The sequence below is a fragment of the Melospiza melodia genome, chromosome 15 (genome assembly GCF_035770615.1).
Source record: "Melospiza melodia melodia isolate bMelMel2 chromosome 15, bMelMel2.pri, whole genome shotgun sequence".
Classification (NCBI taxonomy): domain Eukaryota; kingdom Metazoa; phylum Chordata; class Aves; order Passeriformes; family Passerellidae; genus Melospiza; species Melospiza melodia.
Window position 1 is genome coordinate 6,366,771 of NC_086208.1, and position 26,607 is coordinate 6,393,377.

Consider the following 26,607-nt stretch of genomic DNA (forward strand, 5'->3'; position numbering starts at 1 on the left):
GTCTAGGTCACCTAGAGAAGGAATCACTCATGAACTATGGGAAAGTAGATTAAATGGGTTGGTTGATCTCTGTCAATGGGCTATGTGATTCCCTTAAAGAATTTAATCTCATGACTTAATTTGGCAAGAAAAGTTCAGTTTGCATTTCACTTATTCCCCAGTGCAGGCTCAGACTCTTCCTTTCAGAAAGTGTGCTTTTAATGGGGAGTTGCTAAAACAAGAGAAGGAGGGACCTAATGTCAGGGATCTCTGAGTATGTGGTGTGTCTGAGAGGTTCTGAAATACTTCAGCTGAATCCTGTAATTTCAGCTGGAATTTCTTGGCTGTATCACAGAGCTGTGGCAGAATTTCTTCTTGGCTACTAAGTTATCTGGAAATCACAGGATCAAAGGAGGGGAACCGGCCTGTGAGTGCTGTAATTCAGCTCCTCTGCCCTGGGGAAGGGTCAGTGACACCTCGTTTTCCTGGTAGAGCTTTAGGATTGGTCTCAGTGCTGCCGGGATCTCCTCAGGCAGTTCGTTCCTGGGCTTTGTTTGCCTTCTCTCTAAGTAGTTTCCCCCCTTTAATCGGGGTCACCTTTGATTAAATTTAAATCTGAATGGTTATTCATGTGTTTGCTATAAACAAGAACAGTTTGCTGCAAAGAGAAAAGTAACAGATCTTTGTATTTATTTATACACTGTTTGGAAGTGTCATTATTGTCCACTCTGTTTTTCCTTCCCTAAAGTAAGCAGCTTCAGTTTATTCAGTCTTTCATAGTGGAACTCACTGAGTAGATTATGCCATCAATCACACCTCTCCTCTGAAGATCCATCTGTAGCCCATATCTTACCCAAAGTAAGAAATCAGTAAGAAAATTAAGAAAATCAAAGTTCATAACCTGATTTGTTACTGAAAATTCCCATCTCAAAATATTATCTTACAACTAAGTAGTATTGATGAATTTATCTATCAGTATGACTATAATGTTACTTTTAAAAAAGTTTTATTTTTATGTTCTTCCTTAACTAGCTGGATTAAACCTTCTTGTGCTATGTTTACAACTCTTTCAAGATTAGGAGGTGTGAAATTACTTTACATTGCCTTCAGTCATATGAAACATCATTTTATCTGAACCAATTCTTGCTGCAATGAGGTTTGGCAGCTGGAAGGTTCTGTCTGTAGCAGGTTGACACTTTTCACTATTCAGTTTCCATTTCTGCAAAATAGTACATTTCTTGTGTTAGTGAGAACTTGAATTGTTTGCAGGTTATCGTTTTTACTTGTTGCCTGCGTGAGTGTCTTTGGCACTTAAAAAACCAGGTGTACTGAACCACTGTAGAAATGATTACATAGCCCAAACAAGTGAAACCTTGTTTGATAACAAAGGACTGTTAGTTTTACAGTAAGAAAATTGTACTGCAGACTGAGTTGAGACCAGAAGAGTGTCTCTTTGTGTAGTCATTACCATTTAATATGAGGTAGAGCACATTAATCCATAGTGGAAGTATGGGCAGTGAATATTCACTGGAAAAGTCACAAACTGAAGAATGGCTTGTTTAGTTGGTCAAAGTGTGAGCCAGTGGTTCTGTTATTGGATATGGAAGCAAATGTAGCAGCCAGAAGGACCCTGCTGCATGTTCTAAGTTTGACATTATGTGGTATTAGGTTGTACAGGCTATTGGATTTTAAAGGCTCATGCCAAATGGAGTATGCACAGGAAAAAAGACATTAAACACAGAGACATCTGCTCCTGTTTTCCAGTGACATGGGAGAAATGGGTAACATATCACACTAATGCAGATGCTTTTTATTAATCACAAGTTATAATTAAATGCAGTGTTTTCTGTGGTTGGTGATGAAAGTGTGAGAGCAACCTCAGAGGGGGGAAATGTTTCAGATTATGTAGCCCACAAGTGACTATTACCCAGCAGCAGCAGCACAAACCCTGTGCTGGCTTGCTTGTTGCATTGTAATGCTGTGTTCAAGGCTTGTCAGCAGAGCAGCCTGGCCTGTCTGCAGGCAGCTGATGAGGAGGGTGTGCTGCTCCCTGGCACTCTGGGGCACAGCTCAGCCACCAGTGTGGGGCCAATGCTGAGAGACCCAGGGTGTTACCCAGATGGTAACCCTGTGCTGTTATGCACTCATGTTTGAGGCAAAGTTGTTAATGGAAGTTACGGGTTTAGGCTCTCGTGCTGTGAAGGGGGAGAAGTGACAGCCAGACAACGCTGGCTTTCCAAAGCTCATTTTGAGGTAGCTGCACTAGAATGGGGCTGGAGAGGTATGGCAAACATTTGTGGACAGTGCCTTTTCTTGTCTCCTAGCTGAAATGATGCCTGTGTGTGCTTGTTGGTACAAAACTTGTTCAGAGTATTAATAAACTACTTAAGGGATGCTCATTTAAAATAATGTTCTGCATATTAATAACTGTGAGAATCAGATATTGGGAACCTGCTTAAAGCCTTGTGATTCAACTAGTTGTTCAAGAGAAGCAAGAGAAAAACTGCAAGTTTGAGTACTTTGTTTAGTGCAAAACACTAAGAAAACACTGAGAAATCCTGACTCTATCCAGCTCCAAGGTCAGTAAACCTTGGGGATGAGTGATTGTAACTTCTGGCTGTGCTGCTACCTTTCCAATCACAAGGTCAGGATGTTTAAAATATTTGGCTTGAGGGCTTAACTCTCCTTGTGGAGAGACCCTGCCCTTCCTAATCCTTCCTAGCTTCCTTCATGACAAGGATCCTCTGCCTTTTTTTCACTTGCCTTGTGCTGCTGAATGGTGAGTATGGACTAAGTGGCACTGAACTCCAAACCAACAATTTATCCCATCTTTTATTGAGATTTCTGTGAATGTAGGATTGAGTGAGTCATCCTGAGGTGGTAATGTGGGGACTGGGGTAAGAGTGGTAATATAAGAGTTAACTCTACCAGCATTTTGGGATGGTTGGAAATCAACCTGTCCTCTTACATCATTGCCTTTGTAAAAAGTTCCACATTAGATGGGAGTTCCTGAAATATTATTGCAACCACCAGCACTCTGCATTGTTGAAGCGTCAGAGTGCAGCAGAGCAGTGAGTGTCTGTTAACCCAATTTCATTACCAAAAGTGACCTTATTTCCTGCTTTTGGTAATATTATAACACATTTCCAAGCTTTGCATCATGCAATTTTTCCACTGCTGAGAACAAAGAAAATCTATTTCCATCCAGATAGTCCAGAAGAAAAACCAAAAAATAAACCAACCCAAAAAACCAACTAAAGAAAAAAAAATAAACAAAAAAAAACCACCACAAAATCTGGAACAACGAACTCCAAACTTTTTGTCCCAATGGTTGATGGCTATAGGAGACGTCCTGTACTGGCAGTCCTTTGGCAGGCAGGGAATAGCACAAGTTACTTCCGATGCCATTCCATTTGTCTTGTGAGTGCGGAGCGAAGGGCTGAACACCGAGGTGTTGGTGCTCCCCTTACTCCGGTGTGCCTTATTCCTGTTCCTAAGGCTGTCCTTGTGTCCGCAGGTGCCGCAGAGGATAGAGGAGCACGGCGATGGCCCCGAGGACAGCGGCGGAGTGCCGGGCCTGTGGGGCAGCTGGGGGCCCTGGTCCGCCTGCTCGCGGAGCTGCAGCGGCGGCGTCATGGAGCAGACGCGGCCCTGCCTGCCCGCCTATTACCGGGAGCGCGGCTACCGCCGCCCGGGCCGCCACTTCCCGGCCCCCGAGCGCGGCGCCCACCGCGAGGACTCGCTGTCCGCCTACCCCGGGCACGTCATCTCCGCCATCCGCACCTCCGTGCCGCTGCACCGCAGCGAGGAGCAGCCGTGGGCACCGCCGCGGAACAGCAGCAGCGGCCAGGGCGGGCGGGCGGCGCTGAGGGGCAGCCGGCACTCGCAGGGCCCGCGGCACAGCGCCAGGCCCGACAGCAGGTACGGGCTGGGCACGGCTGTGCCCGGGCACCTGGCGCTTCTCACACAGGGGCTTCTCTACGGGGACCTTATCAGAGACAAGAATGGCTTTTACAGTGCTTACTGCCCTCTGCCTCACTGCCTTCGAGGCCCTCCCCTGACTAATACATGATGTCAAGGGCAGATGTCATTACTCAGATTATCTCACTTTGTGTTGTGATTTATTGAGAGGTTTTGCCTTTTCTGCTGCACTCTCATTTGACATTTCCATTAAATATCAGAACAAATAACTGTTCTGTAATTGTATTCTTAACTTCAGCAGCCAGTCTGATATTAATTGGTTGGAAAAAAGTTAACTTTTTTCATAAAGGATGGTCAACCATCTGTTGACTTTAGTTCTACTCAAAACTCTTGTTTTGCATTTCTCTTTGTTGTCTTTTTGTTTTCTCTTTTTTCTTTTTTTCTTTTTACCACCTCTTTTAGCAAAATTTCCTGTTTGTTTAATACATAGAATATTTTAAATACTGTGTACGTTTTTACGAATTTCACAGTAACAGTCTTTAAGGCTGGGCAAAGCTGTGCTGTTATAAGTAATTCCAATTAATTTCCCCATTTCTGGAGAAACCCTTCTATATCCACTTAGGTATCAGTCTATCAGATTTTCTTTTACATATGTGTGAAAGGAAAATAGATGTGTTTCCAGTCTGGAGACTGAGCAGAACAGGCATGGAGATCCCCTGGGATGGAGCACTCCTTAAATGTCTGTTCTCTCTGTCTTTCCTCTCTATATGTATTCCAGCAGCTCTCTGGTTCTTCCCCTCTCAGCTCTCTTCTGGGAGATGCATGAAGAGAAGATTTTTGGGGTAGCTGACAAATACACCCAAACAAAACAGAAAACACCCCAGTTTCCCCCTGCAGACATAACCAAAGAAACCTTTCTTATATCATCTGTATCTTTAAGATTCCTAGTGAAGCAGTCAATTGTAATTCCCTTTTTCAAGATATTTTGCTGTCCTTAACAGCATAAGAAAGACTATTACCTTGAGGCCGTGTTCCAGCCTGGCTGGAATAAGACAGTAGGTCTCTGTTGCTGCTGATAAAGACGTTCTCAGCCCCTGCAAGAAAGTCTGTGCATGGAAAAGAATACTTGAAAATAGAATTAACCTGTAAAGCTCCTGCCTGTCTCAATGAAGCAAGAGTTTCAAAAATTGGGACCAGCTGTTCAGATGTTGGTCTTCTCTGGTGTTGCCAATTTCCTTTGTCCCTGCTTTGTCTTTCTGTCAAACCCATGCCAATGACAGCCCAGACCTGCTGAATACAAAGCCAGTGCAGCACTGATGGTCTCACAGAGCTCAGGGAGTGCCAGAGACAGGATTAGTAGTGTTAACATGAGTGCATTGAGGCAAAAGTCATATTTCCTTTTTTCTGTTTTCCTACTTAATAATTGGCTATAATGCACTTCTGTTCTGGGCTGTGCAGTGTGACGGCCCCAGGTTGTGGTGCATGGCTGGGTTATTGCTGGCATGGGAGCCTGGCCCTGAACTGTCAGCACAAGGCCATCCAAAGGCTCTGTGCTCTGGCCCCTGGCACCTCTGTGTGCCAGGGAATCGCGGCTGGCTGTGCACAGCCCCGCTGCCTCTGCTGGGCCGCCATCCCCGGGGCTGTCCCTGCTGCCCTGCTGGCCCCTGCAGGCCACACAGGCTGGGAGGGCTTGGAGCAGTCACTGCAGCATTGGCTGGAGCACGGCACTGACTGTGTGCAGAGCTGAAGCTGTGTTACTGCCTAAGAAAGGCCTTGCCATATGAAATATTAAAATGCTCACTTTCCTGTGTGGTGGAGGCATTTGCTTTTGAAAATTCTTGTGCTTTCCTAAGCCCAGTGCACACTTCTGTACCACAGTTGATTTTCCACCCCCACACACTCTGCCCCTTGGTAAAAGACTGGATTCAAGGTCAGTGTTTTAATCTTACTTGCATAATAAGTTATTTCCATCTTGTTTTAGGAGGTCCCTGGTGGCTTTAAAGCCTGTTCTGTTGCATAACTTTCAGATTCCTTGGTGATGACTGTAAAAACAGAATGAGAACAAAAACTGCTATTTGAAAATGGAATCATATGAATGACAAACCTAATAGTTTTCCTTGATTTACAAAATCCAGAGTAAAAACTTTCTTTACAAAGGAGATTTACTGTTCCTGTCAGGTAGATGGAAAATGGATTTCAAAATGTAAGTTACTCTACACATGATTTTTATACTGTAGAACTGTTTAGTATTCACTAAAAGGATGATATTGGAAATTCATGTCAGGCTGTTAAATAACACTTGTGTTTTCTCAATTTGTACAGTTAGTGGAAACTTTCTGGGGTATTTCTATTTACTGTACTGGACTTTATATAAAAGCTGTAATTTTAGAACACTTCCATAAAACAATAAGAGAGGAATGGACATCTGTGACTGAGATAAGCTCACATTGATAACATGGTAGAATGAAATTGGAGGGCTTCCAAGGCAAAGATTTTCAACAGCAATAGCAGCCCTATACAGCAGCCCAGTATGTTTGTATCATTTACCAGCAAGAGGAAGTGTTCTCTGCCTGCTTCCAGGCAGCTGACAAAGAACTGATTAGGGGTTTTTTTAGCAAAATCCCAAATAGAACTTGTCTGTCATAAAATTTGCTATACCTTGTCTTTGAAGAGGGTATTCACATTTTCAATTTTTGAAACTTACTTTAGTTAGGCATTAGAAACCAGGACTGCATGAGAAGTTCAGGGGGAGTGAGGTTTGAGGTACCTACAATTAGAAGCCTGGTTTAAAAAAATTCAGTGCTCCCCTGTACTCGGTGCAGTAATTGAAAACTACTGAAATTGAAGTGTGTTAATTACAATCACTGGTTGTCCACTGGCAGAGGCAGGGAGCCCTCCCCAGCTTTGAAGAGCTGAGTTCCCTGTGGCACAGACTTGGTTTGTTATTTTTCACCTAGCTCAAGTGCATGAAGCACACACACCAAGGACAAACCAGAAAGAGGAGATAGGGAAAAATATTAAAGCATTTAAACATCTTTATTGAGAGGCACATACAGAAAAGTAATAAGGGCATGCAGAAAGATAAGATGCTTTAAGAGAGAAAACACATGTTGAAAGGAAGTATTCATGGACTAGGTTTTAGTACTTCTTAAATGTTGCATTTCCAATTCTCTATTTTGGGGATGTAGAAGACAGAACCACAATTCCTCACCAATGTGTTGAGTGTAGGATGTTTCCAGCTGTCACCTTCACTTTTGCTTCACTTAGGCTTTGGTGGCAGAGCAGGAAACCTCAGTGTCCTCTTGTGTGAGCATGATATGTCCTTTTATCTGGGGTCATAGGAGCAGAAAGAAAAAAAACAGAATTATCACCAGAATAATGAAATAACTAAAGCATTATGGCATAAATAGTGCAAGTTAAAGAAGCATGTTAATAAGGAAAGGGCTTCCCTTAAGCATTTCTTGTGTCTTTGGAAGAAGAGTGAGAGGAAAAATTTGCACTGAGGAAATAATCCAGAAATCATTGACTTCTCACATGGCTGTAGCTCTGGGCCTTTACTGTGCTGCCAGCAGCTGACGTGCAAGTCTGCTGTGCTGCTCTGTACCCTGTGTAGGGTCACTCTGCATTTCTGGGCCTTTCAGCAGTGGAAAGGAACTGAGTGCATCATTTAATGTCAAACCAGAATTTCCTTTCTGAAAGTATTTTTTTTGCCCCCTCTCACAGATGCTCTGATCAGGCATATGTAGGTCACTGTGTTGGCAGGTCTACAGTCAGCTTTTCAAAGGACAATTCTGTTGTTATTTCCTTAACCAGTAGCCACAGTGTTGTGATGCAATTTCTGTGACCTGTTCTATTCAGTTCTAGTTCCTAGAGGTCGAAAAATGTGTGATTGCTGGACCTTCAGGTTCAAGAAGGTTTTATTTTCTCAAGTTGTGAGGCTTTATATTTATTGGCACTAGTGTTTGCCTTTTTTAGTATCTGGAATGAAACCCAGCTCAAGTACTTGGCCACCCCTCCTTTCATTAGTTCTCTCATGGAATGAAAATGTGATGGATTTTACCCCAAGCCCACCATGGTTCTAAAAGCTTACTGTGGGTTGGTGTGTGTACAGAAAGAAGATAGAGAGAGAAGGATTGGATCCCTTTGTAAGGATAAATTTTCCAGAAAGATCTAAGAGCAGGAGTGGTAATCAAACAATTCGTGTTGGTAGCACCTGGGGGGATTTGAAGCCATGTGAGGAAGATGTTTCTTTTCCTTCTGAATAAAATTCCGGCCGGATCTAGTGGCAGTAATGCTTAAATGAGGTGTTTCTTCCCAAAATGAGGAGCTAGTTGGGATGGCTCAGGCCTCACACCTCTCATCAGGGTATTAATCCCCATGACATGCTCTAGGTCTCATTACCAAATCAATATCAGTTCTCATTATGCTGCTGCAAGCATGCTTTGAGTGGGATTACCAGAAATAACCCCCTAAGACAGTACAATAATTGCAAACCACCTAAGCAAGCTTATTCTTTATACTGAACATTTCATCCCTTTCTGAGCTGGGCTCACTGAGGGAGGGGAAGTGAGAACCCTGCTGCTCTTTAGTCAGGTACCACTGAATTACTGCCCCATCAGTGAGGGCTAGAAACTTCCCATAAGGAGGGAAGGCATCTCAGCAGAGTTATGAGGGTACTTGCATTGAATTTCTGCTGGTTTGCCTGCCAACTGCATGGTTGCATTATTCAATCAAATCTTAAAGAAGAGGCTAAGAATTGCCTGGGATCAGAGGTATTATTGAAAAAGAGGATTGAAGTATTTGGGTTTGAATTTTGAAATCCTATCTTAGTGTTGAAAGTCACATAAATGAGGTTATACAGCACTTGCTGAGAGATCAGTAAAAGCAAACATACTAAGTTATTGTACTGGGCATATTGCAGCTGTGCTGAACTGGGGTATCAGTGCTGATCTCTGAGGATGGAAAACTTCATTTAAGATAGTCCACATCCCATTAATTAAACCTGTTCCCAAGAGACAGTTTATTTAGTGACCTTATTGTTTAATTTTAATGTCTCAGAAAAATGTAAATATCTTCTCCCCCTAATATGATATAGAAATGAGAGTTTTTGTGGTGTAATGTGGTATAATCCATTCTTCTTCAGAAGAAACACTTTTTAGACATTGTTGGTATTCTGTGAATTCTAGCAGTTGAATTTTTTAGGACAAATAAGCTCACAATGATTTTGATACTCTTATGTATGTGTGATACATGGGAAACAGTGCATATCCACAAATCATGGTGTGGTTACCAAAGTTACCATGAATGTAAAAAAGGCAGTGAGTTCATGAAAATGCCAATAGTGAGATGCAGTAACAGCCTGCCCTGTTGAGCTGCCCTGCAGTGTGATGGTGAAGGGAGCAATGTGCTGGAGAGTGGCACAGGGAAGGGGGCAATGTGCTGGAGAGTGGCACAGGGAAGGGGGCAGTGTGCTGGAGAGTGGCACAGGGAAGGGGGCAGTGTGCTGGAGAGTGGCACAGGGAAGGGGGCAGTGTGCTGGAGAGTGGCACAGGGAAGGGGGCAATGTGCTGAGTGTGGCACAGGGAAGGGAGCAACGTGCTGGAGAGTGGCACAGGGAAGGGGGCAGTGTGCTGGAGAGTGGCACAGGGAAGGGGGCAGTGTGCTGGAGAGTGGCACAGGGAAGGGGGCAGTGTGCTGGAGAGTGGCACAGGGAAGGGGGCAGTGTGCTGGAGAGTGGCACAGGGAAGGGAGCAATGTGCTGAGTGTGGCACAGGGAAGGGGGCAATGTGCTGAGTGTGGCACAGGGAAGGGGGCAGTGTGCTGGAGAGTGGCACAGGGAAGGGGGCAATGTGCTGGAGAGTGGCACAGGGAAGGGGGCAGTGTGCTGGAGAGTGGCACAGCTTGGAGCTGGTGAAGGGAACAATGTGCTGGAGAGGGGCACAGGTTGGTGCTGTTGGCCCCACTTTTCAGTGATTGCTCTCTGAGAGGGCTGCCTGAGCTCTTGAGACCAAACATTTCAGAGATCTCATCTCACTGCTGTAAGACCAGTTTCTAGATCGGTGAGCAGACAGGCATGCATTTTGTGACATGAAACAGTCAAAGGGCTCCCTTCTCTCGTTCATTCATGTTTAAGTGATTTTCTCCAGACTGATTTGGAGCTGGTGCAAAGTGAGTAGGTGGAATGCAGAGCAGCCCAGGCTGTGCTGCCGTGGGAGTGGCAGTGCAGGGTGGCTTTTGATGGGAATCAGCCTGACTGCTGGGAGCTCTCCTTCCTGAGTAGATGGAAACCTGTTCCCAGATCCAGTAGATCAGTCATTTTGTTAAAAATGATTCCTGTCAAAGAATCTGCTAAACACTGTGAGGTATAAACTCACTAACAGTTATGAACAGTATAAGACAGTTTATTTTGTGACTTAAGGGGGAAAAAATTTATGGTGGAATCTTTTTAAAGTACATCTTGTTAACTGTGTGCCTAATAATATATAAAGCATGAAAGAAAATTAAAAGCAGTAGGAGGGCAGGAAAGTAAATGATTGACTTGGACAATTGTAGGCTAGTCACAGTTTTGAATTATGGAGGAAATGCCATGGATTAAATGTGCATGTCTGAAATTATTTTAAGAACATTATCTAGTAATAAAAAAGTACATTAAAAATATATGCCCAGAGTGATCCTGTTAACAGAAACTTACAGAATTAGGACCAGGTTTTTTCCAATTTGACATTTTGTGTCTCCAAGGACTTTTCCATCTCCCTTTTTTTTTTTTTCTTTCCTTAATTACATTTTAATATTTGAATAATATTTCAATAGCTTCATTGCTGACAGGAATAGCTAAAAAGTCACTTTCAGTTCTTCAGAAAAAGAATCAAGGCAACTCTGTACTAAATACTCAAACTGTGAGTAGATGGGTAGTGTCCTTTGAAACCTGTCAATTAATGACAGTAATGTAGTGCTGCAAAACAGGTATTTTGCTATGATCTCAAGTATTAGGCTAAATATTGGCATACTTCTCCACAGAAGCAGATTTAATTAAATTAATTTATGTAATTGATTCAGTTACAGACAATTTTGCCCACTAAAAAGCAGTTCTGTTAAAACCATGATGAGTAGAAAGGCTTAAATTTAAACCAAAAAGCTTTGATAGGTATCTAAGGGGACTCAGCTCCTTTAGAAGTAATTTTCTAGCCAAAATCAAAGAACTGCTGTTTTGGAGCATTTTTTGAAGTGGAAATTAAGAACAGCAACATCAAAGCACAAATCAGTATAGTTTAAAGGACTTTTGCAGTGATAAATAATGTGGGCTATTTTTTGGGAAATAAAGCATAAATAACATTTGTAACCTGTTTTCTCTCTTTTCTTCCACTTTCACCTTGCACACGAAACCTGTGTTTCTGCTGATAGATCAGTGTTAAGTTCAGCTTCAGTAGGTGCTGGCTCTGGGCTGTTGCTGTGCTGATAGGGCACAAGCACAGCCAGCAACACTTCAGAGAATGGATTGTGGGCAGCTGCTGGATTCCCAGTGAGGAGAACCTGCAAGAACCTGGAGAATGCCAAGCCCTGGGCACCCAGAAATGCAGCTGGACCAGGCTCACTGAGGACAGGGGTTTCCTTAGCATGTTAGAGGACTTTATTGTTCATTCCAGGACAGGACTCCTGGTAAAGGAAGCCTTTGAAGATTTTGAAAAAAGCTTCAAACTTGACCAAACTCTACACACAATTAAAAAAAAGGTCTAGGTGTTCTTTTTACTATCTCTGAGAATCTGTGGTGAGATTCTGTTGTCTTTCATTAGTGTGATTGCTGTGACTGAGAATACAGGGAAGAAAACCATCTGCCCTCTGCTTGTGGAATTATTTCTGCCAATAGACAACAGAAAATCTAGGGGGGAAAAATCTGTAATTCCTATGCAGTTTTTTTTCTGCTTCTCCCTGGTGAAACTGGAGGCTGAAGGTTGTTACCTTTCCAAAACATTACATTATTTCTTCAGAAGCAGTGAAAGGTTGTGAATTGAAAATGGGATCAATCAGAAGCTTCTTTGGGTTCATTCTAAGGAAACTTTCCAGCAGTTGTACAACAAGTCTTCCTTGTTGTCATAAATGAGTGGTTTTGCTAATGTTCACCCTTGCAGTTTTTCATTTACAAGAGAAGTACTTTGATACTAGGAGATAAGATAAATGAAATGCTGAAAAGCTCATGGAAATACATTCTTTATTCTGCCTGACATCAGAAGAGAAAGAAAACGAGTTGTGCTTCAGCTGGAAGTAAGCCAGGGAACTTTCATTTAGAGGCAGTGGGAGAAATGTAAGGAGAGAGGAAGTGATGGAAAAAGGGAAAAAATGAAAAAGGTATGTTGGAGAAAGGCTGTGTAAAGAGCACTTAAGAGAAGAGGTGGAGGCCCAGGAAATTTGCAATCTTACCTGTGTATTTTAAAGACACTGTGTATCCTTAGTTCAAAGAGGGTTTCTATTCAGTATAAATAACCAGCCCACCGGCTCTGAAAGTGCTTCAGTCTTGAAGACCACTTGAGGTTCAAAGCACTGTTCTTAGCATGAAGGCTGTGAGGCAGTGATAATGCACTGATTTGCCAAGGCACACGTTTGCTTATGGCTAAAATTAGAAAAAGCTATGGCAACCAGATTCCTTTTTGACACTGCAAATGTGCTAAGAGGGGCCAGTTTGTATTATTCACAGCTGACATATTCTCAGCATAAGAGAAGTTGTTAGAAGTTACAACAGTAAAAATGCTACATCATCATCATCATGATGTTTGCTACAACTCTTACATTAACAGCACAAAACCTGATTTTCTTACTTGTCTGGGCAAATGTATTATTTGAAATAAAGAATATATTTAGGTTGGCTTAAGTTTAAAGGGACCCATCATTTTTGTTATCAAAGTGCTAAAGAGATTTGTCTGAGCAATCAAAGAGGTGTATGTGTATATGAGAATTATGCCCAAAGAAAGGAGATTCAGGCCTGCATTAAACAGCTGTTCTGCCTCTGCTGGAGATGAACACAGGAGATTAGAGATGGCTGCTGACTGTGGGCTGACATGAATTATGTAATGCTTTTCTACAAATATTTTTCTGTTAGCAGTAATTTACCTTTAGATCGTAACTCCATTCTTGGTGGCATTTTTCCCCCTTTTTGTCCTAGTTGGCTGCAAGTATTGTTGAGTACTTTCTTTCCTCTTACTCTGTCTTGCTCTTCTTCTAGCCTAGGGAGCAACAGAAAAACTAATTTTGTGTAATCTCACTCTTGTTTAGGTCTGGCTAAGTAGGACAAGGCTTAGGGGTTCTGTTTCTTTCCTCTCCTGTATAGTTATGGGAAGCTTTTCTTTCCCTCCCTTAATACCAAAACCCATTATACTGCTCTCTGTGCTGTAACTACCAAAAGCTTTGCTCAACAATGACTGTCATGGTCACAGAGCAGATTAACAGGGATAAACACTTCAAGAGTCTTGGTTGCTTATCTGCCAGGGCAAATCAGCACTCTGGTTCACACATCTTGAGCCAGGAAGATTGATTAAAAGCCCCACGTGGCCATAAGGCTGGGATGGGAGGTAAATGACTTTCAGGGTTCCCAGCTAGCAAGAGTCCTGGGAGAAATAAGACTTGGGAAGAAAACAAACCCAAATAAAAACAAACCCAAAGAAAGGTCCCTTTGATCTGGTGGCTGCCTGACATCTGCAGCACTTCTGTTTCTAGAAAATAGTTATGTCAATTTATAATCTCTGGCTTTCACTGGAGTTCAAGTCAGTTTTGCATATACATTAAAAACATAAATGTATTTTATGTACAGAAAGCAAATTCTTTTTCTTTAATGGTGTCTCCCTTCCTGAGCTGCAAGTGTCACCCAGAATAGTTGCATTCACTCATTACTCTGAACTGGTTTTTGCCAGCTTACTTGTCAGACTGCAGTGTTAGGATCAAGGCCTTCTGAGATTCCTAATAGATCAAGCTAGTCTACATCTTAGTCATATTTATGATAAGTTCTGTAAATATCTAACTGCTCCTTTGCTTATGGAGTCAGTAACTGTTTTCTCTCTCTGTCTCTCTCTGTTTTTAGAAGCAGAAACAGAAATCCCATTGGTCCAGGGAAGTATGGCTATGGGAAGGTGCCATACATTTTACCTTTACAAACTGACACTGGCCAGCAGCCCCAGAAGCTGCGGCGGCAGCGCCAATCGTCCAGGAGCCACCTGTTCCAGCAGAGCCCGAGCCTGCTGAGCCCCTACAGCCAGGCTGCTGCTCCCTCCCTGCAGCATGGCAGCCTCTACCAGGAGCCAGGGGGGCCTCAGGCAGGACACCAAGTCCTGGGGCCCTCGGTCTATCAGTCCCCTTCGTTCCCTGTGTCTCAGAGCCTGTTCCACGGCGGTGACTCCAGCCCTCAGGCCCTGCAGGGCCAGCCCCAGCCCCAGAGGGCTGCAGCCATCGTCTGCATTGGTGCCTACAAGCAGTACAAACTCTGCAACACAAATGTAAGTCTGCTTTTCCTGTGTTTTGTGTGTTTGACAGCTGGTGGTTTTCCCTAGTATGCAAAATGTTCACCTAATCATTGAGTTAGGTTGAATTTTTTAAAAAATTTATTTAATGATTATTTTTGTGAACTTATTTCAGGGAATACTGAAAATAGATCTGTAATATTACAGCTACCTAATACTGTACCTTCAAGGGCTTTAATCAGTCACTTCATCTACTGATATGTACAGTTCTAATTTGATGAAACCCAGGAGCATGAAGGAATTTGAGATAAGTATAATAATTGAGAGAGGGACAAACATGGTCTGAACAATGTCAGAGAATACAATAATGGTGAGAAATTCTAGTTGTAATTGTGGTGGAGGGACAAGGGAATGAATTTAGTGTAAATTTTCCACTTTCATTCAGTGTTGTGATGTTATTTTGTTTTCTGTGTGATGAATGTGGATTTTAATGGTAATTCTTAAGTGTGTGATTCATAGTGGTGAGGAGTGGAGTGTGTTGGGTTTGCATGGCCAGGTTTTGATAGAGGGGAGGGGTGCAGGGAGTGCAGGTGTGGCAGAGAAGCTGCCAGAAGCTTCCCCCATGTCCAGCAGGGAATCCAATGCCAGCCAGCTCCAGGATGGAGCCACTGCTGGCCAAGGCCAAGCCCATCAGGGATGGCAGTACCATCCCTGTGATCCTGTGTTCTGAAGGGAAAAAGCTGTTGTGCAGGTGTGAGGTAGCCACAGGAGAGCAGAGTGAGAATGTGTGAGAGGAACAGCCCTGCAGAGGCCAAGGTCAGTGGGCAAGGAGGGGGGCAGGAGGTGCTCCAGGCCTTGGAGCTGAGATTCCCCTGCAGCCTGTGGGGCAGCCCATGGAGGGCACAGGAGCAGGTGGTGCCCTGAGGAGGCTGTCACACCATGGGATAGCCCTGCTGGAGCAGGTCCTGCCAGGAACCTGCAGCTCCACGGACAGAGAGGGGCCCACACTGGAGCAGGTTTGGTGGCAGGAATTGTGACCCTGTGGGGACCCACAGAGGAGCAGTGAATGAAGAACTGTAGCCTTTGGTGTGCTCACATTGAAGGAGTTTGTGGAGAACTGTGTCTCATGGGATGGACCCTGTGCTGCAGCAGGGGAAGGACTCTTATCTTTGAGCAGCAGCAGAAACAACCTGTGCTGAAGTGACCATAACCCCTGTGCTGAACTATCACCCCCATTTTGTCTCCCTACACCACTGAGGCAAAGAGGTAGAGCTGGGAAGAAGGGAGGGCTAGGGGGAAGGTGTTTTTAAGACTTGTTTTACTTCATTAAAAGTCTGATTTTGATTGTTAATTCAAATTCAGTCAATTTCCCCAAGTCAGGTTTGTTCTGCCCATGACAGTAATGGGTGTGTAATCTCTCCAGATCCTTATCTCAACCCATTAACCCTTTGTTATATTTTCCATTCCCTGTTCAGTTGGGGAATGACAGAGTGGCTTTAGTGGGTACCTGTCACCCGACCTGGGTGGAACCACCACTGTCACCACTAAACAGCATTTAGAGACAGCTCCCAGTAGCTTGGACCACTCCAGTACTTTTGTGGTGCTCTGTGCATTCTGTTTCAGATTATACTTTTACCAGCATTCAGTTCTACATGCTTTGATTTTAACTTCCTAATTTATTGGAGTGAAAATCTGTTCTGTGTTAATTTTTAAATAAAACTTAATCTGTTACTATTTGGTTCAGAATGTTTTTCTGGGTGTAGCTCCATGCTCCAGGCAGTCTCCCATTGTACATGGGAGGCAAGTGAGGTTTTGTTCTTTGTCCCCATTAGTGGTTTCCATCCTGCTAAAATTTCCAGTTTCTGCTGGGCCCTTTTAGTGTTTCCCAAAGTATGTCTTCCTAATACCTTTTTCTTATTTGTCCTTCTAATCTAACTTAGTGTTGCAATGATGCAGAAGTCTGTGTTTGGATATTAGAAGCAGAATAGTCAGGAGATCTGGATAAGCTGACATGACAGGCCATATTTTTTTGGATGGGTGAACATCTGATTCTTCTGCCTTCTAGAAATCCTGATTTGTTCAGTGGTACCTGCATAGTGGAATATGCAACAATGGAACACAGGATAACAAAAACACAACCTAAACAAATCAGATGAGATTCTTTTTGCTTTTAGTTATGACTCTTGCTTTATTTCTGAATAGAGTCCATTGATTGAGACTGGAGCAGTTGATTGAAAGGACCTAATGTCAAGAAAGCTTTAGTGTATTTGTCTGGAATGGAAAACATGAATGGCTAATTTGAGCCTCTGAGAATAGTCTCTGGGACAAATTCCTCTTTTGAAAAACACTTTCTGTTTTTTGAAGGAAATGGGAAATGACCTTAGTGCATGGGCATTAATTTGGAAAGTTTTCTGAGCTAAATTTGTTCACTGTGTCCAAGCGATACAGAAATGTCCCAGTCTTTATTTCATCCCTCACACATCAGTGCACAAAGTTGGACAGTATTCTGCCTGACTTAATGTGACAAAATTGTTTCCAGGAAAAGGTCTTTTAAGAGGGCAAGGGGTAAGAGATGAGGAAGTCAGAAATGAGGTGGAAGAAAGAAGCAATCTGAGATTGCTAAGGTATGGAGAAGGAAGGTTTGTGGAAAGCGTTTGCTGAGAATGGCAAAAGGGCGGCAGAGTAGAGGGCAGTGAGCTTGTGAATTGGACAGTGGTTGGACAGGTCAGCATGGTGAGTGCTTTGGCCATTGGCAGATTTCTTTTGATGGAAGAGAACAGGAGTGAAAATATTTTCATGTTAGTTTTAGAATCTGCTATTTAAACAGAAGAATTCAACAGATGAAGAGGAAACATAGATGAGCACACTGCTGCTGCCTCTTTGCTGTTGTTGCTTGTATAAATACAATTATAAAGAAATCTGTAATACAGGAGACTTAATAGCAAAGAGAAATTGTAGCTGAAGTAGTTTCTCCTAGGCATGGAACTCTACATAATTATATTCTTTATTTAGTAGTGTTTCTATTAGCCTTGGAGAGGCTGTAATTGCTATTCAGGGTTATTTTGCTCCCCAGAATGTGGTAATTAATGTAATTATAAAAAAGAAGTTGCTAAGAACGGTTTTAGTGTAAGGCCAGGATGAGAACCAAACAAGGCTGATAGTGTTTCACTTTGTTTGCTTGTTCTTCCTGATTAAATGCTTCTGCACGCGGGCTTTAATTTAATTTATCCGCAGCGACATGTACCACTGGTCTTGCCAGCAAGCAGAGAACAGTATATTTTTATTTCTTTCTTTTCTTTGATTCTTCCTGGAGCATAGCAAAACTGAAAATCTCACTTATTTGAAGTATTCTGTTAACCCTTATCCTGGTGCTTGGCCACTCCCTCTACAGTTTCTCCTGAGGGCAACTAATTAATAACAAATTAAGTTAATCTGCTTTGGTCCATTAGGTCATTTCCTCATTATTGTACATTTAGTGTTTTTTCATTGATAGCTGAACTCATTTCACATGACTGACAGATTGATTCATTAAAGGTAAACTCGTGAGGTTTGGTTAGGGAGAGCCTGGGAAGTGCTGTATTTGTTCAAGTGTTCCTGCAGGTCGTTAAACCTATTTTCTTATTATATAAGTGGCTTCCCCTGTTCAGCACCTTGCATGCAAGCTCACCTCAGAACACACAGCTGCCTGTCACCCTCTTTGGCAGGAAATAGGCAGCAAACATCTCTCCTTACCTCACAAACAGCTCTGGCTGATCTAACTGAAACCATAAGCTACCTGCAATATAATAGGATTCTTCCAATGTGGTCTCAATTCCTTCAGAAATAGGGAAGTGGTGAGTAAATCTCCCTTAATTCTGTCTGCATTAAAGGAGAAGGAATTATATGTATGTGTGGTTGAAGTATAATTTGAATTCAACCTTCTTTGTGTGGTTTATCACCAGAACAAAGGAAGCAACTCAAATGGAACATTTGTTTACTGAGCACTTTCTGTAATTAATTGTCTTGAGCATTGCCAAGGCACTAGCTCTTCAGGAGTGCCTGAACGTGAGAATATATTTGTAAACCAACTCCAGGCTGCAGCTCTCCTGGACAGGGTACACAAGGAGGCTTTCAGGCTTCTGGATATTCCAGACTGCTTAAGGGAGGTTCATAACAGTGGGCACACAACTGATGCCCTTTATTGTTTCCCAGTACCACTTGTTATATCTTTTTTCTCACATGCATAACACCTGTGTGCCCTGTTACTCTTTTGTTGTTGGTGAATACACATCAGCATTCCAGGCTTCTTCTTCTTCAAATCTGTTCACCTGCCTTACACAGCTGCACCCCATCAGGGATCAGCCACAGCCCCATTCCTGTTCTTGCACAATCTGTTCTCCCACGGTTTCTGCATGAAGAGTGATACTAAATAGATGTAAAATCTGAATTTTCATTAGCTATGGCTTGAGGTGTGACTTTTTGGCCAAATTCATATAGGACTTTGGAACAGTCAAGGTAAAATGTATGAAAGAGTAACTCCTGAGGGCTCGGTGAAATATTTATGGATGAAGTTTTGCTGACCGGGTCCAGTTCCATTCCCAGTTGCTAGATTGCCACTGGTTCATGTGCATTACTGTCATGCCTCCTGTTACACTGTGCTGTTTTTCTCAGTATTTGATGTGACTGGTGTTTAGCAAGAAGCCAGTTGTGTTGTGGAGAAGTGTCTAGATAGGACCAGAAGACAATGACTGCCTTTACTTTCTTGGCCTGCCTCTCCAGCTGTGCCTGCTATTAATGTGGTAGCAAAGCTATGGAAAAGCTGGCTTTTGGTTCTGAGTAAGAGTCTTCTGCTGGATCTGTGCTCCTGCATGCAGAGCTTTTGAGAATGGCACCTGAGCAGGGAATAGGAAATACCTGAAAGGACAATTTTGGAAATGGAAAGAGGTTTTACAGTAGCAGAGATGAGGTGAGGTAAAAGACTCAGGATCAATCCTCAGCTCTATCAAGATGGGACAAATTAAAATATTTGATTTTCCGAAGAGTCTTACTGATGATAATGATGCTGAGTTACAGCTGTGCCAGTGAAAAGCTTTTTTTGGATGCAGAACTCTAATTAAATAGAATTACAATGTTCTGCAGGAATGTGTTGAGTCCATTAAACAGTGATGTGCTTTTCTGTCACCTAAGGATATAGGTAGGCATTGGCAGGGTCCCCTGGCACCTGGGGTCTTGGGCCATCCACCAGCTCACTGGTGTTCTGCCCAAGCAGTTTTGAAAATTTTCCACTCTATAGAAACTGAAACATTTCCAGTGCTTCAAGTTTTAGCTAAGGTCGAAATGGAAATGTTTAATTTTGTATGGAACAGAAAACATAATTCCCAGACAAGTCTTTTCAGAATTGATATGGGGTGCTGCAGGTGTGCACTCTTTAATGTAGTTGGGATGCTCACACATTGAGGTGAAGACTAACAAAAGCCTATGTATTTCTTGGGTGAACTTTTTTTTTTTTAGACTGAAAAGCCCCTTGTTATTCCCAAGGAGTTACTGTAGGGTTTATTTATTCTCCTTTTGAGATTTGTATAGAGTAGGTGTTTGACATAAGTGGCAAAGTGGGGTTAAGATGACATATCTTTTCCTGAGGAAATTGAAACTTGACTTTATGTGAGGAATTTTCCATGCAAACACTGTGGGATTGTGTGTAGGTTTGGCAGTCTGACATTCTGTGGGTGTATAGGAAACTTATTGAAAGCTTGTATTACTTTGGGCTATACTGTCCTTCCTTTTGAATGTTTTGCTATTTGCAGCAGAAGTGTGTAAATATTAATTCAGAATGATTTGTCACCAGTACAGGCTGAACTTACCAGAGGCTGGCACAGAGATATTGCTTGTAAAGGGTCTCATGTAGTTTGATCAGTTGTCATTTGTGTACAAAAGTCACAGAGAAACATCTTTGATGGAGCTCTTGGACCACACTTGTTCCATCTGTATCTCTGCACTGTGGTTATGTGACATCCCCTTCAACAGCTGAGAACCCTGCATTAGAAAGTATTTTGTATGATGACATTCTTATTAGAGCTTAAATAATTATGGGAAACTGTTTGCCATAAGTCATCAGGAAAAGTATGTCAGAGTAACTTTTAAAGCTCTCTCCAAGGGTTTTATTGTGCAAGTGTGCTCTGTACTTGTGGCAGTAATACAAAGTTGGCTGTTTTACATAAACTCATTATTACTAGGTTAATTACTCACTAATGTAGTAAAATATTCATAGTAAGTCCAAAATCACACAATTCAGAAAACCTTGATGTCTAGAGGCTTGTTGGTTTTAATTGAAAATTGAATTACTTGGTTTGATCAATAAATCTAAGCCACTTCAAACATCTAGGAGTCCAGGAGTCATGCCATGTTGTGACAAGAGCTATAAAAGCACAGACCAAAAGGAAAGTGCAGGTTAAAATTTGGTAATGTATACATGGCTATAGCCAGGTCCTGTATTCTCCAGGTCAGGGAGGAGTGACCAGTGGGATCTGTAACATTCTTATGGATGAGATCTTTGACTTTATTCAAGGGCAGTGAGATATAAATAAAATACAGTTGAGCTTAGAATAGAATAAACACCTTAAGACCATAAAACAGAAATATTCCACTGGAAAGCAAAGGTTGAGATTATGTATCAGTGATAAAAAATCCACTAAATGTGTTAGAGTTAGCCAGTTCAAGCATTCATTGTCATTGATATGTTTGGGGTTTAGCTTGAACGCTCAGGGAGCTGGATTTTCCATGGACTCTGTCAACTTGCCAATATGTATTTTCTTAATTTTTAATGCATAAGAGTAGTTCAGAGGCTATGGTTAACAGTAGTACTTCAGTATTTCATGGTACTGCAGGATGCATTGAGCTGCCTGTTTCTTCTTCTTTGAGGTTTATTTTGAAGCTCTGAGCCTGTTGCATGATGTAGCTGGAGAAGTCTGCCTCAAGTGGAGTGAATTTGTGTCTGTGAAGAGCTGAAGATTCAGACTCACTTTTGTGTAATGGCAGTGTGACATAAAAATGTGAAAAATTCATCTAAGTGCCTCAAAATCAAAATACAAATCAGTTGCCTAAAGCTCTTCTTTCCTAACTTCCTGGTGAACTTTGAATGGGAGGTTTCATGTAGCAGTTGGAGTTGTCTGAGAAATTACCTTGCTAATTCTTAGAATAAATGGAATACATCTGTCTTGGAGAAGAGGAAAGAGGAAAAAGATCCACAGTTATTCCATCACTTCATCAGTTATGAATAGCAGCATTAGCACTTAAAATCCTGTGGAGTGATTTGGAAACTTCATTGGAATGCCTGTTGAAATGGAATAGGGGTTTTTGTTCTGCAGTAGAACAGGACTCAGGGTGATTTAGGTTGCCTGGTTATCATTCAGATGTAACTTCTGTGCCAAGTTTTAAAGAGGAAGCTCATCAATGAAAATTGGGACTTCTGAGTTGTAACCAGATGGTTGCATTCCTGATACATCTGTAGTTTTGTTAAACAGTGCATTGTAAATTTGAGTAGTGTCATTTATCAATATAGGCAAGTGTTGTGGGAGAGATTTGAAGTCATTCCAGCTTGTCTTTGTTTCTTCTTGTCAATTCATATTGACAAAAGTGTTTGTCTGAAATTCCGGTGTGGAATTTTTCAACACTCACATAATTTGAACAAGAAATGTGCTTTTTATTCATATGTCAGTTTAATTGTATCCAGGTTTTCAAAGCAGAGGAGGCTGCAAATGTCATGATTAATTTACAAAAAACTTGTTAATGCTGTTTTGATGAATATTTGTTAACTATTCCCATTAATTTCAGGTATAAAAACATGGTCTGTCAGATGTCAGTGTCTGCTTGGCACATGAAAGGAGTAGCTTTTTCATGGTATTTTTAAGAGATTAGTTCAGTTATTGTTGATATCAGTGCATAAGTTTAAGATGTTTTCAGGGCAGACAGCAGGAAAAGAACATAAATTACATGAATACAGGAACTTGCAGGAAGCTACCACCAGTACAGTCCCAGTCCTCTCTTTTACTGACCAAGGTGAGTAGAGGAAGAAGGAAGTGCAGGAGAAAATGCCAAAGTTAAGCTATGTGTACTGAAAAAACTGTCTGTTAGTGGTGCTGTCAAGTTTTTAGTTTTAGTTTTGTGGGTTTTGGGGAAAGAGGGGATGTTGGTTATTTTTTTATTTTGTTTTATTCTGGTATGGTTTTTTGTTTGGTTGGTGTTTGTTTTGGATTTTTTTTTGGTATCTAATTTTAGAATTTTTAAGCAGGGCATGGAAAGAGAAACTTGCCAAAAATTGTGTAGAAAGTTAGGAAATACAAACATCAAATTATGTCTAGCAAGCATGTGTTGCTTTGCCTAACCACAGACTAGGGATGAAGTCCAAAGCCTCTCCCTCAGAAGTGCTCTGAAGGAAACCTGGCACTGCAAGCCCTGCAGTGCCCAGAGCAGGTAAACAAACCTTTGCATATGATACATTAAGAGCTAAGTGCTTACAGAACAATGCAAACCCCAGAAATAATTGAAACTGTGGTGAGATTAAAAAATAACAACAAAACCCAAACCAGTCTGGTGTGCTCTGTCTCATCTGCTTCATCAGTTGTGGTGTCTGTCCAGATGTAACACAGGCAGCACATTGCACATGTAGAGACATACACATGTAATTAGTGAAACAGAGCTTCTTTCTAGTGATAAGTTAGTAAGGCTGTTTATCTTCAAACTCTTGACTTACATTGGTGGAAAAACCAATCCTGTGTGGTTTATACCTGTCAAGCAGTGTTGGAGGCACTGGGTGGTCTGTGGGGGAAGAGGCCAGGGAAACATCCCCTGCCACATTCTGCGAACCAGCTTTGGCCTTTGGCTGCAGCATTCAGCAAGTTGCCAGCCAACCCACATACTGCTTTTCCTGAACTTTGTATCTTTGTATCTTCATTTGTTAGAGACAGCAAGGAATGCTGGTGGTCTTGATGGCTTTTTTGAGACCTCAGTTTGGGTGACTTTCTGAGGATGGTTTTTTTTGGATGACATCATGTTTTAGTTTGAGCAGCAAAATGCCATTAAAAGGACAAAGTCAAACCTGCAGAAGTTTAGAGCTTTCAGAACTGGAGTTTTGTGAGCAATTGTCTGGTAACTCTTGTGTTAAGAAAACTATTTAATTACTTGATAATGTAAATTTTACCCCAAGGTCCCTGCATAGATCAAGTGCTTAGTTATGACTGATACACTGCTCAATGTTATTCTCTTTTTATTCAGCCTTTGGCTCCCTGCCTTAAAAATGCTCCTTGCAGAAGGTGAGAAAAAAGGTTTCTCTAAGGACTAGTTGTTGATACTATTACTGCAGTGTTTGCTTTAAAATTCACAAAGCTGCTGTGTGACAGCAAGACCTAAAATGTTGTAAGAAATGGAGCTGCCCTGTGGAAGAATGAGGTTTAAGAGAAGTGTTCCATAATTAGTGCTGCTTGTCAAGTAGTTTGAATTTTTTCCCCATGTTCAGTATCATATTTATCACTTGGCAATAGTCAAAGCAGAATTTGCATTGCCAAAACTGTAATTATGATTTGGCAGCTCATCTGTAAAACAGGTCCAGAGGTTTTCAGTCAGACCCCAAACCAGAAAGTACATAGTTCACAAATTGAAAAGGATTGGATTAAGTAATTGCACCATAGGTGACTTTTTCCCCTTCAAAACTGGTAGAGTAGCTGTTCCAGAAACTGCAGACTGTCCTTCATGTTCCTTATTCTGTATGCCCATTTATACCTACCAGGTTTTACAGTGAATGGGACAGAGATTATGTAAATAACCCTTCCAGCTAAACATTCCCCAGAGTGAGTCCATTCTGCACACTGAATGAGTCAGAGGTCATATGGGGAACATGGTATGCAATCATGGAATTGAGAGCAGGACCTCACAGGCAGGAGGAGCCAAGTGATACAGTAATTGCATGGACAGCCTCTTCCAATTTGAGATTAAACATTCTTTTAAGGCCCTGTGACTTACTTTATAGTGTTTAAACAAACCAAAAAAGCCTTCAAAAGCAGAATGCCATAATGAGATGCATCAGTCTTCAGAACTCATGAGATCACTGCAGGTGAGGCACTGGCACAGGGAGTTTGCCCTGACAGGGCAGTGAAATGCTTCCCTGGGCTGTGCTTGGGTCTTTCTGACCACAGGTGTTCCTGCCCTTTCTGCAGGGACAGCCTATCTCTGCTCCTTCCTCTGCCTGGAGCTGTCCCACTGTATTTTCTCCTCAGGCACACTTCTCGCTTCCTTAGTACCTTGTCTCATATTTTTCATCTTTTCTCCCCATCTGTTCTGCCTCCAGTCTCTCCTCTTTCTACTCAGTTTCCCACTTCTTTGCAGTTTCTCCTAGTTTCACTTTCTTCTTCTCAGTACCTTCTTCAGCTGACTTGCTCATTTCTTGAATGTCAGTCCCCAGATTTATCTGTTTTTCCGAAGTATTCCATGCATTTTAGGTACAGGCTCAAGTGGTTATTAAAGACAGAAGAGAGATTTTTCATTTTCAGTCCTTGCCCTATTACAGACCTCAGGAGCACTTTCCAATAACAGCTGGAAAGCTGCTCAGCCTCTTTGAGCCTCAGGTATGGAGCAGACTTGTGAACAGATTGTTCCTCCAGGTTAGATGCAAAACTTTAACAAGTTTTGATTGGAAGTGTACAAAGAACATTATCAGCATTATTTTTAAAATTCTTGTGGCCTGACTATACTTGAGTGGATTTCCATAGAAAAAGCAGAGGGTGTATTCTTGACAAAAAACCCATTTTCCTGGCTGACATAATTTCACTCATTAAAATAGAATGGGCAGTTACATTAGGAAAAAAAAAGTCAGAAATATGGCAGCATGGGAAAAAATAAGACACTTTTTCCTTTTGTTTTCCTTTGGACTCATTCTGGGATGAAATGCTTCAGTCAAAAAAAGAAAGACTAAAACAGATAACAGGAGTGGAAAGTTTTAGTCTGAGGGGCTAAAGTTGGACAAACTCATCAGTAAATGGACAGTGCTACCAGCTGCAGCTATATTAAACCATTCTAAAATAAGACAAATGTATCTGCCAGTTGGTTTGAAGTGCTTTTTTTCTTTTTCTTTGAAGTATATGACCTAGGAGGAAAGAATATATCACAGAAACAGTTTAAATGTGTGTTCTATCAGAAACTCATTTTTGATGGAAACATGAACTCTAAAATCTGAATAATGCTGCAATTTCTGTTTCTAGACTGGGTTCCTGCAAGCTCAAAGTTGTTTTTAAGTTGCATTTACATTGCTCTAAAGGTGTTCACTTTTTGTGGAAAATAAATTGTTCCACATCCTAGATTTTATTTTTTTCTAACAAAAATGAACAAAATAAATTGTCCCAACAGACTTATTTCAAATTCCCCCTGGTTGTAGTAACAGCTGTACATTTGCCTGTATGTTTCTGTCTCATGTAGCACCACACTGACATTTCTGTTGCCTGGCTGTTACTTACACTAGAGCTCATTCTCTAAAAATATTGTGATTACTGCTGCAGTATGAATTTTTAATTAAAAAGTAGATTATCGTTGTAATACCAATCAGAAACTTCCTTAACCTTTTAGTCCTCCTGCCGGAACCATTCAGGTGGTGCCTCCTCCCACACAATGAGCAGTCATCTAAGTGGAATGCATGAAATTGAGTTTCCATTGAAGTTGATTGGGCTTTCATAGAGAAAACTGCTGGAGGATTACTCCTGCCCACTGCTGAAGCTGGTAGAATGAGAGTCCCATAAAAACTGCTCCCCAGAAAGAGCAGGCAGCTCCAAGAACAATACTCTATAAAAATGTAATAAAATACTGCTGGAAACCCTAGAGTAGATGTCATAGCACAGTGGCATAATTTCCTACAAACCATGAGGACTAGATACATCAACTTTGCTTAAAGTCTGTAAACTTTACTAAAGATGGATCAGGCATGAGTTTGTCTCAGGGTCTTTGATAGCTGATATTGGTGGTGCCTTGCAGAGAGGGTTTTGGAGGGGCTGATATTTCTAGTGTAAAGAAGGCTATTGCTAGGATATGAAAGCAACTATTCTCAGTACATATACCTCCCATGTTCTGAGAAGGACTAATAAAACATGTTCCATTTTGCAGGTGTATTTGAGTAATGTAGACAGATGAGACAATACAAGATGATGAAGCTGAAAGCTTCCATGTTAAGGCATTTTTCATTTGAACAAAACTGTGTGAAATGGAAGTAGCTTTTCATTGATTTCCCCTTAAATGAGGCAATAGCTTG

At 41.8% G+C, this 26,607-nt stretch overlaps 1 protein-coding gene across 2 annotated transcripts in view; it reads left to right on the top strand.

The window, feature by feature from the left end:
* THSD4 (thrombospondin type 1 domain containing 4) overlaps nucleotides 1-26,607 on the top strand; it is a 232,051-nt gene that overhangs the window by 33,437 nt on the left and 172,007 nt on the right. For both annotated transcript variants that reach the window (XM_063169561.1, XM_063169562.1), the window contains exons 4-5: nucleotides 3,497-3,900; nucleotides 13,967-14,378. In XM_063169561.1, coding sequence (XP_063025631.1) covers nucleotides 3,497-3,900; nucleotides 13,967-14,378 — 816 coding nt within the window. The remainder of the gene's footprint in view (nucleotides 1-3,496; nucleotides 3,901-13,966; nucleotides 14,379-26,607) is intronic.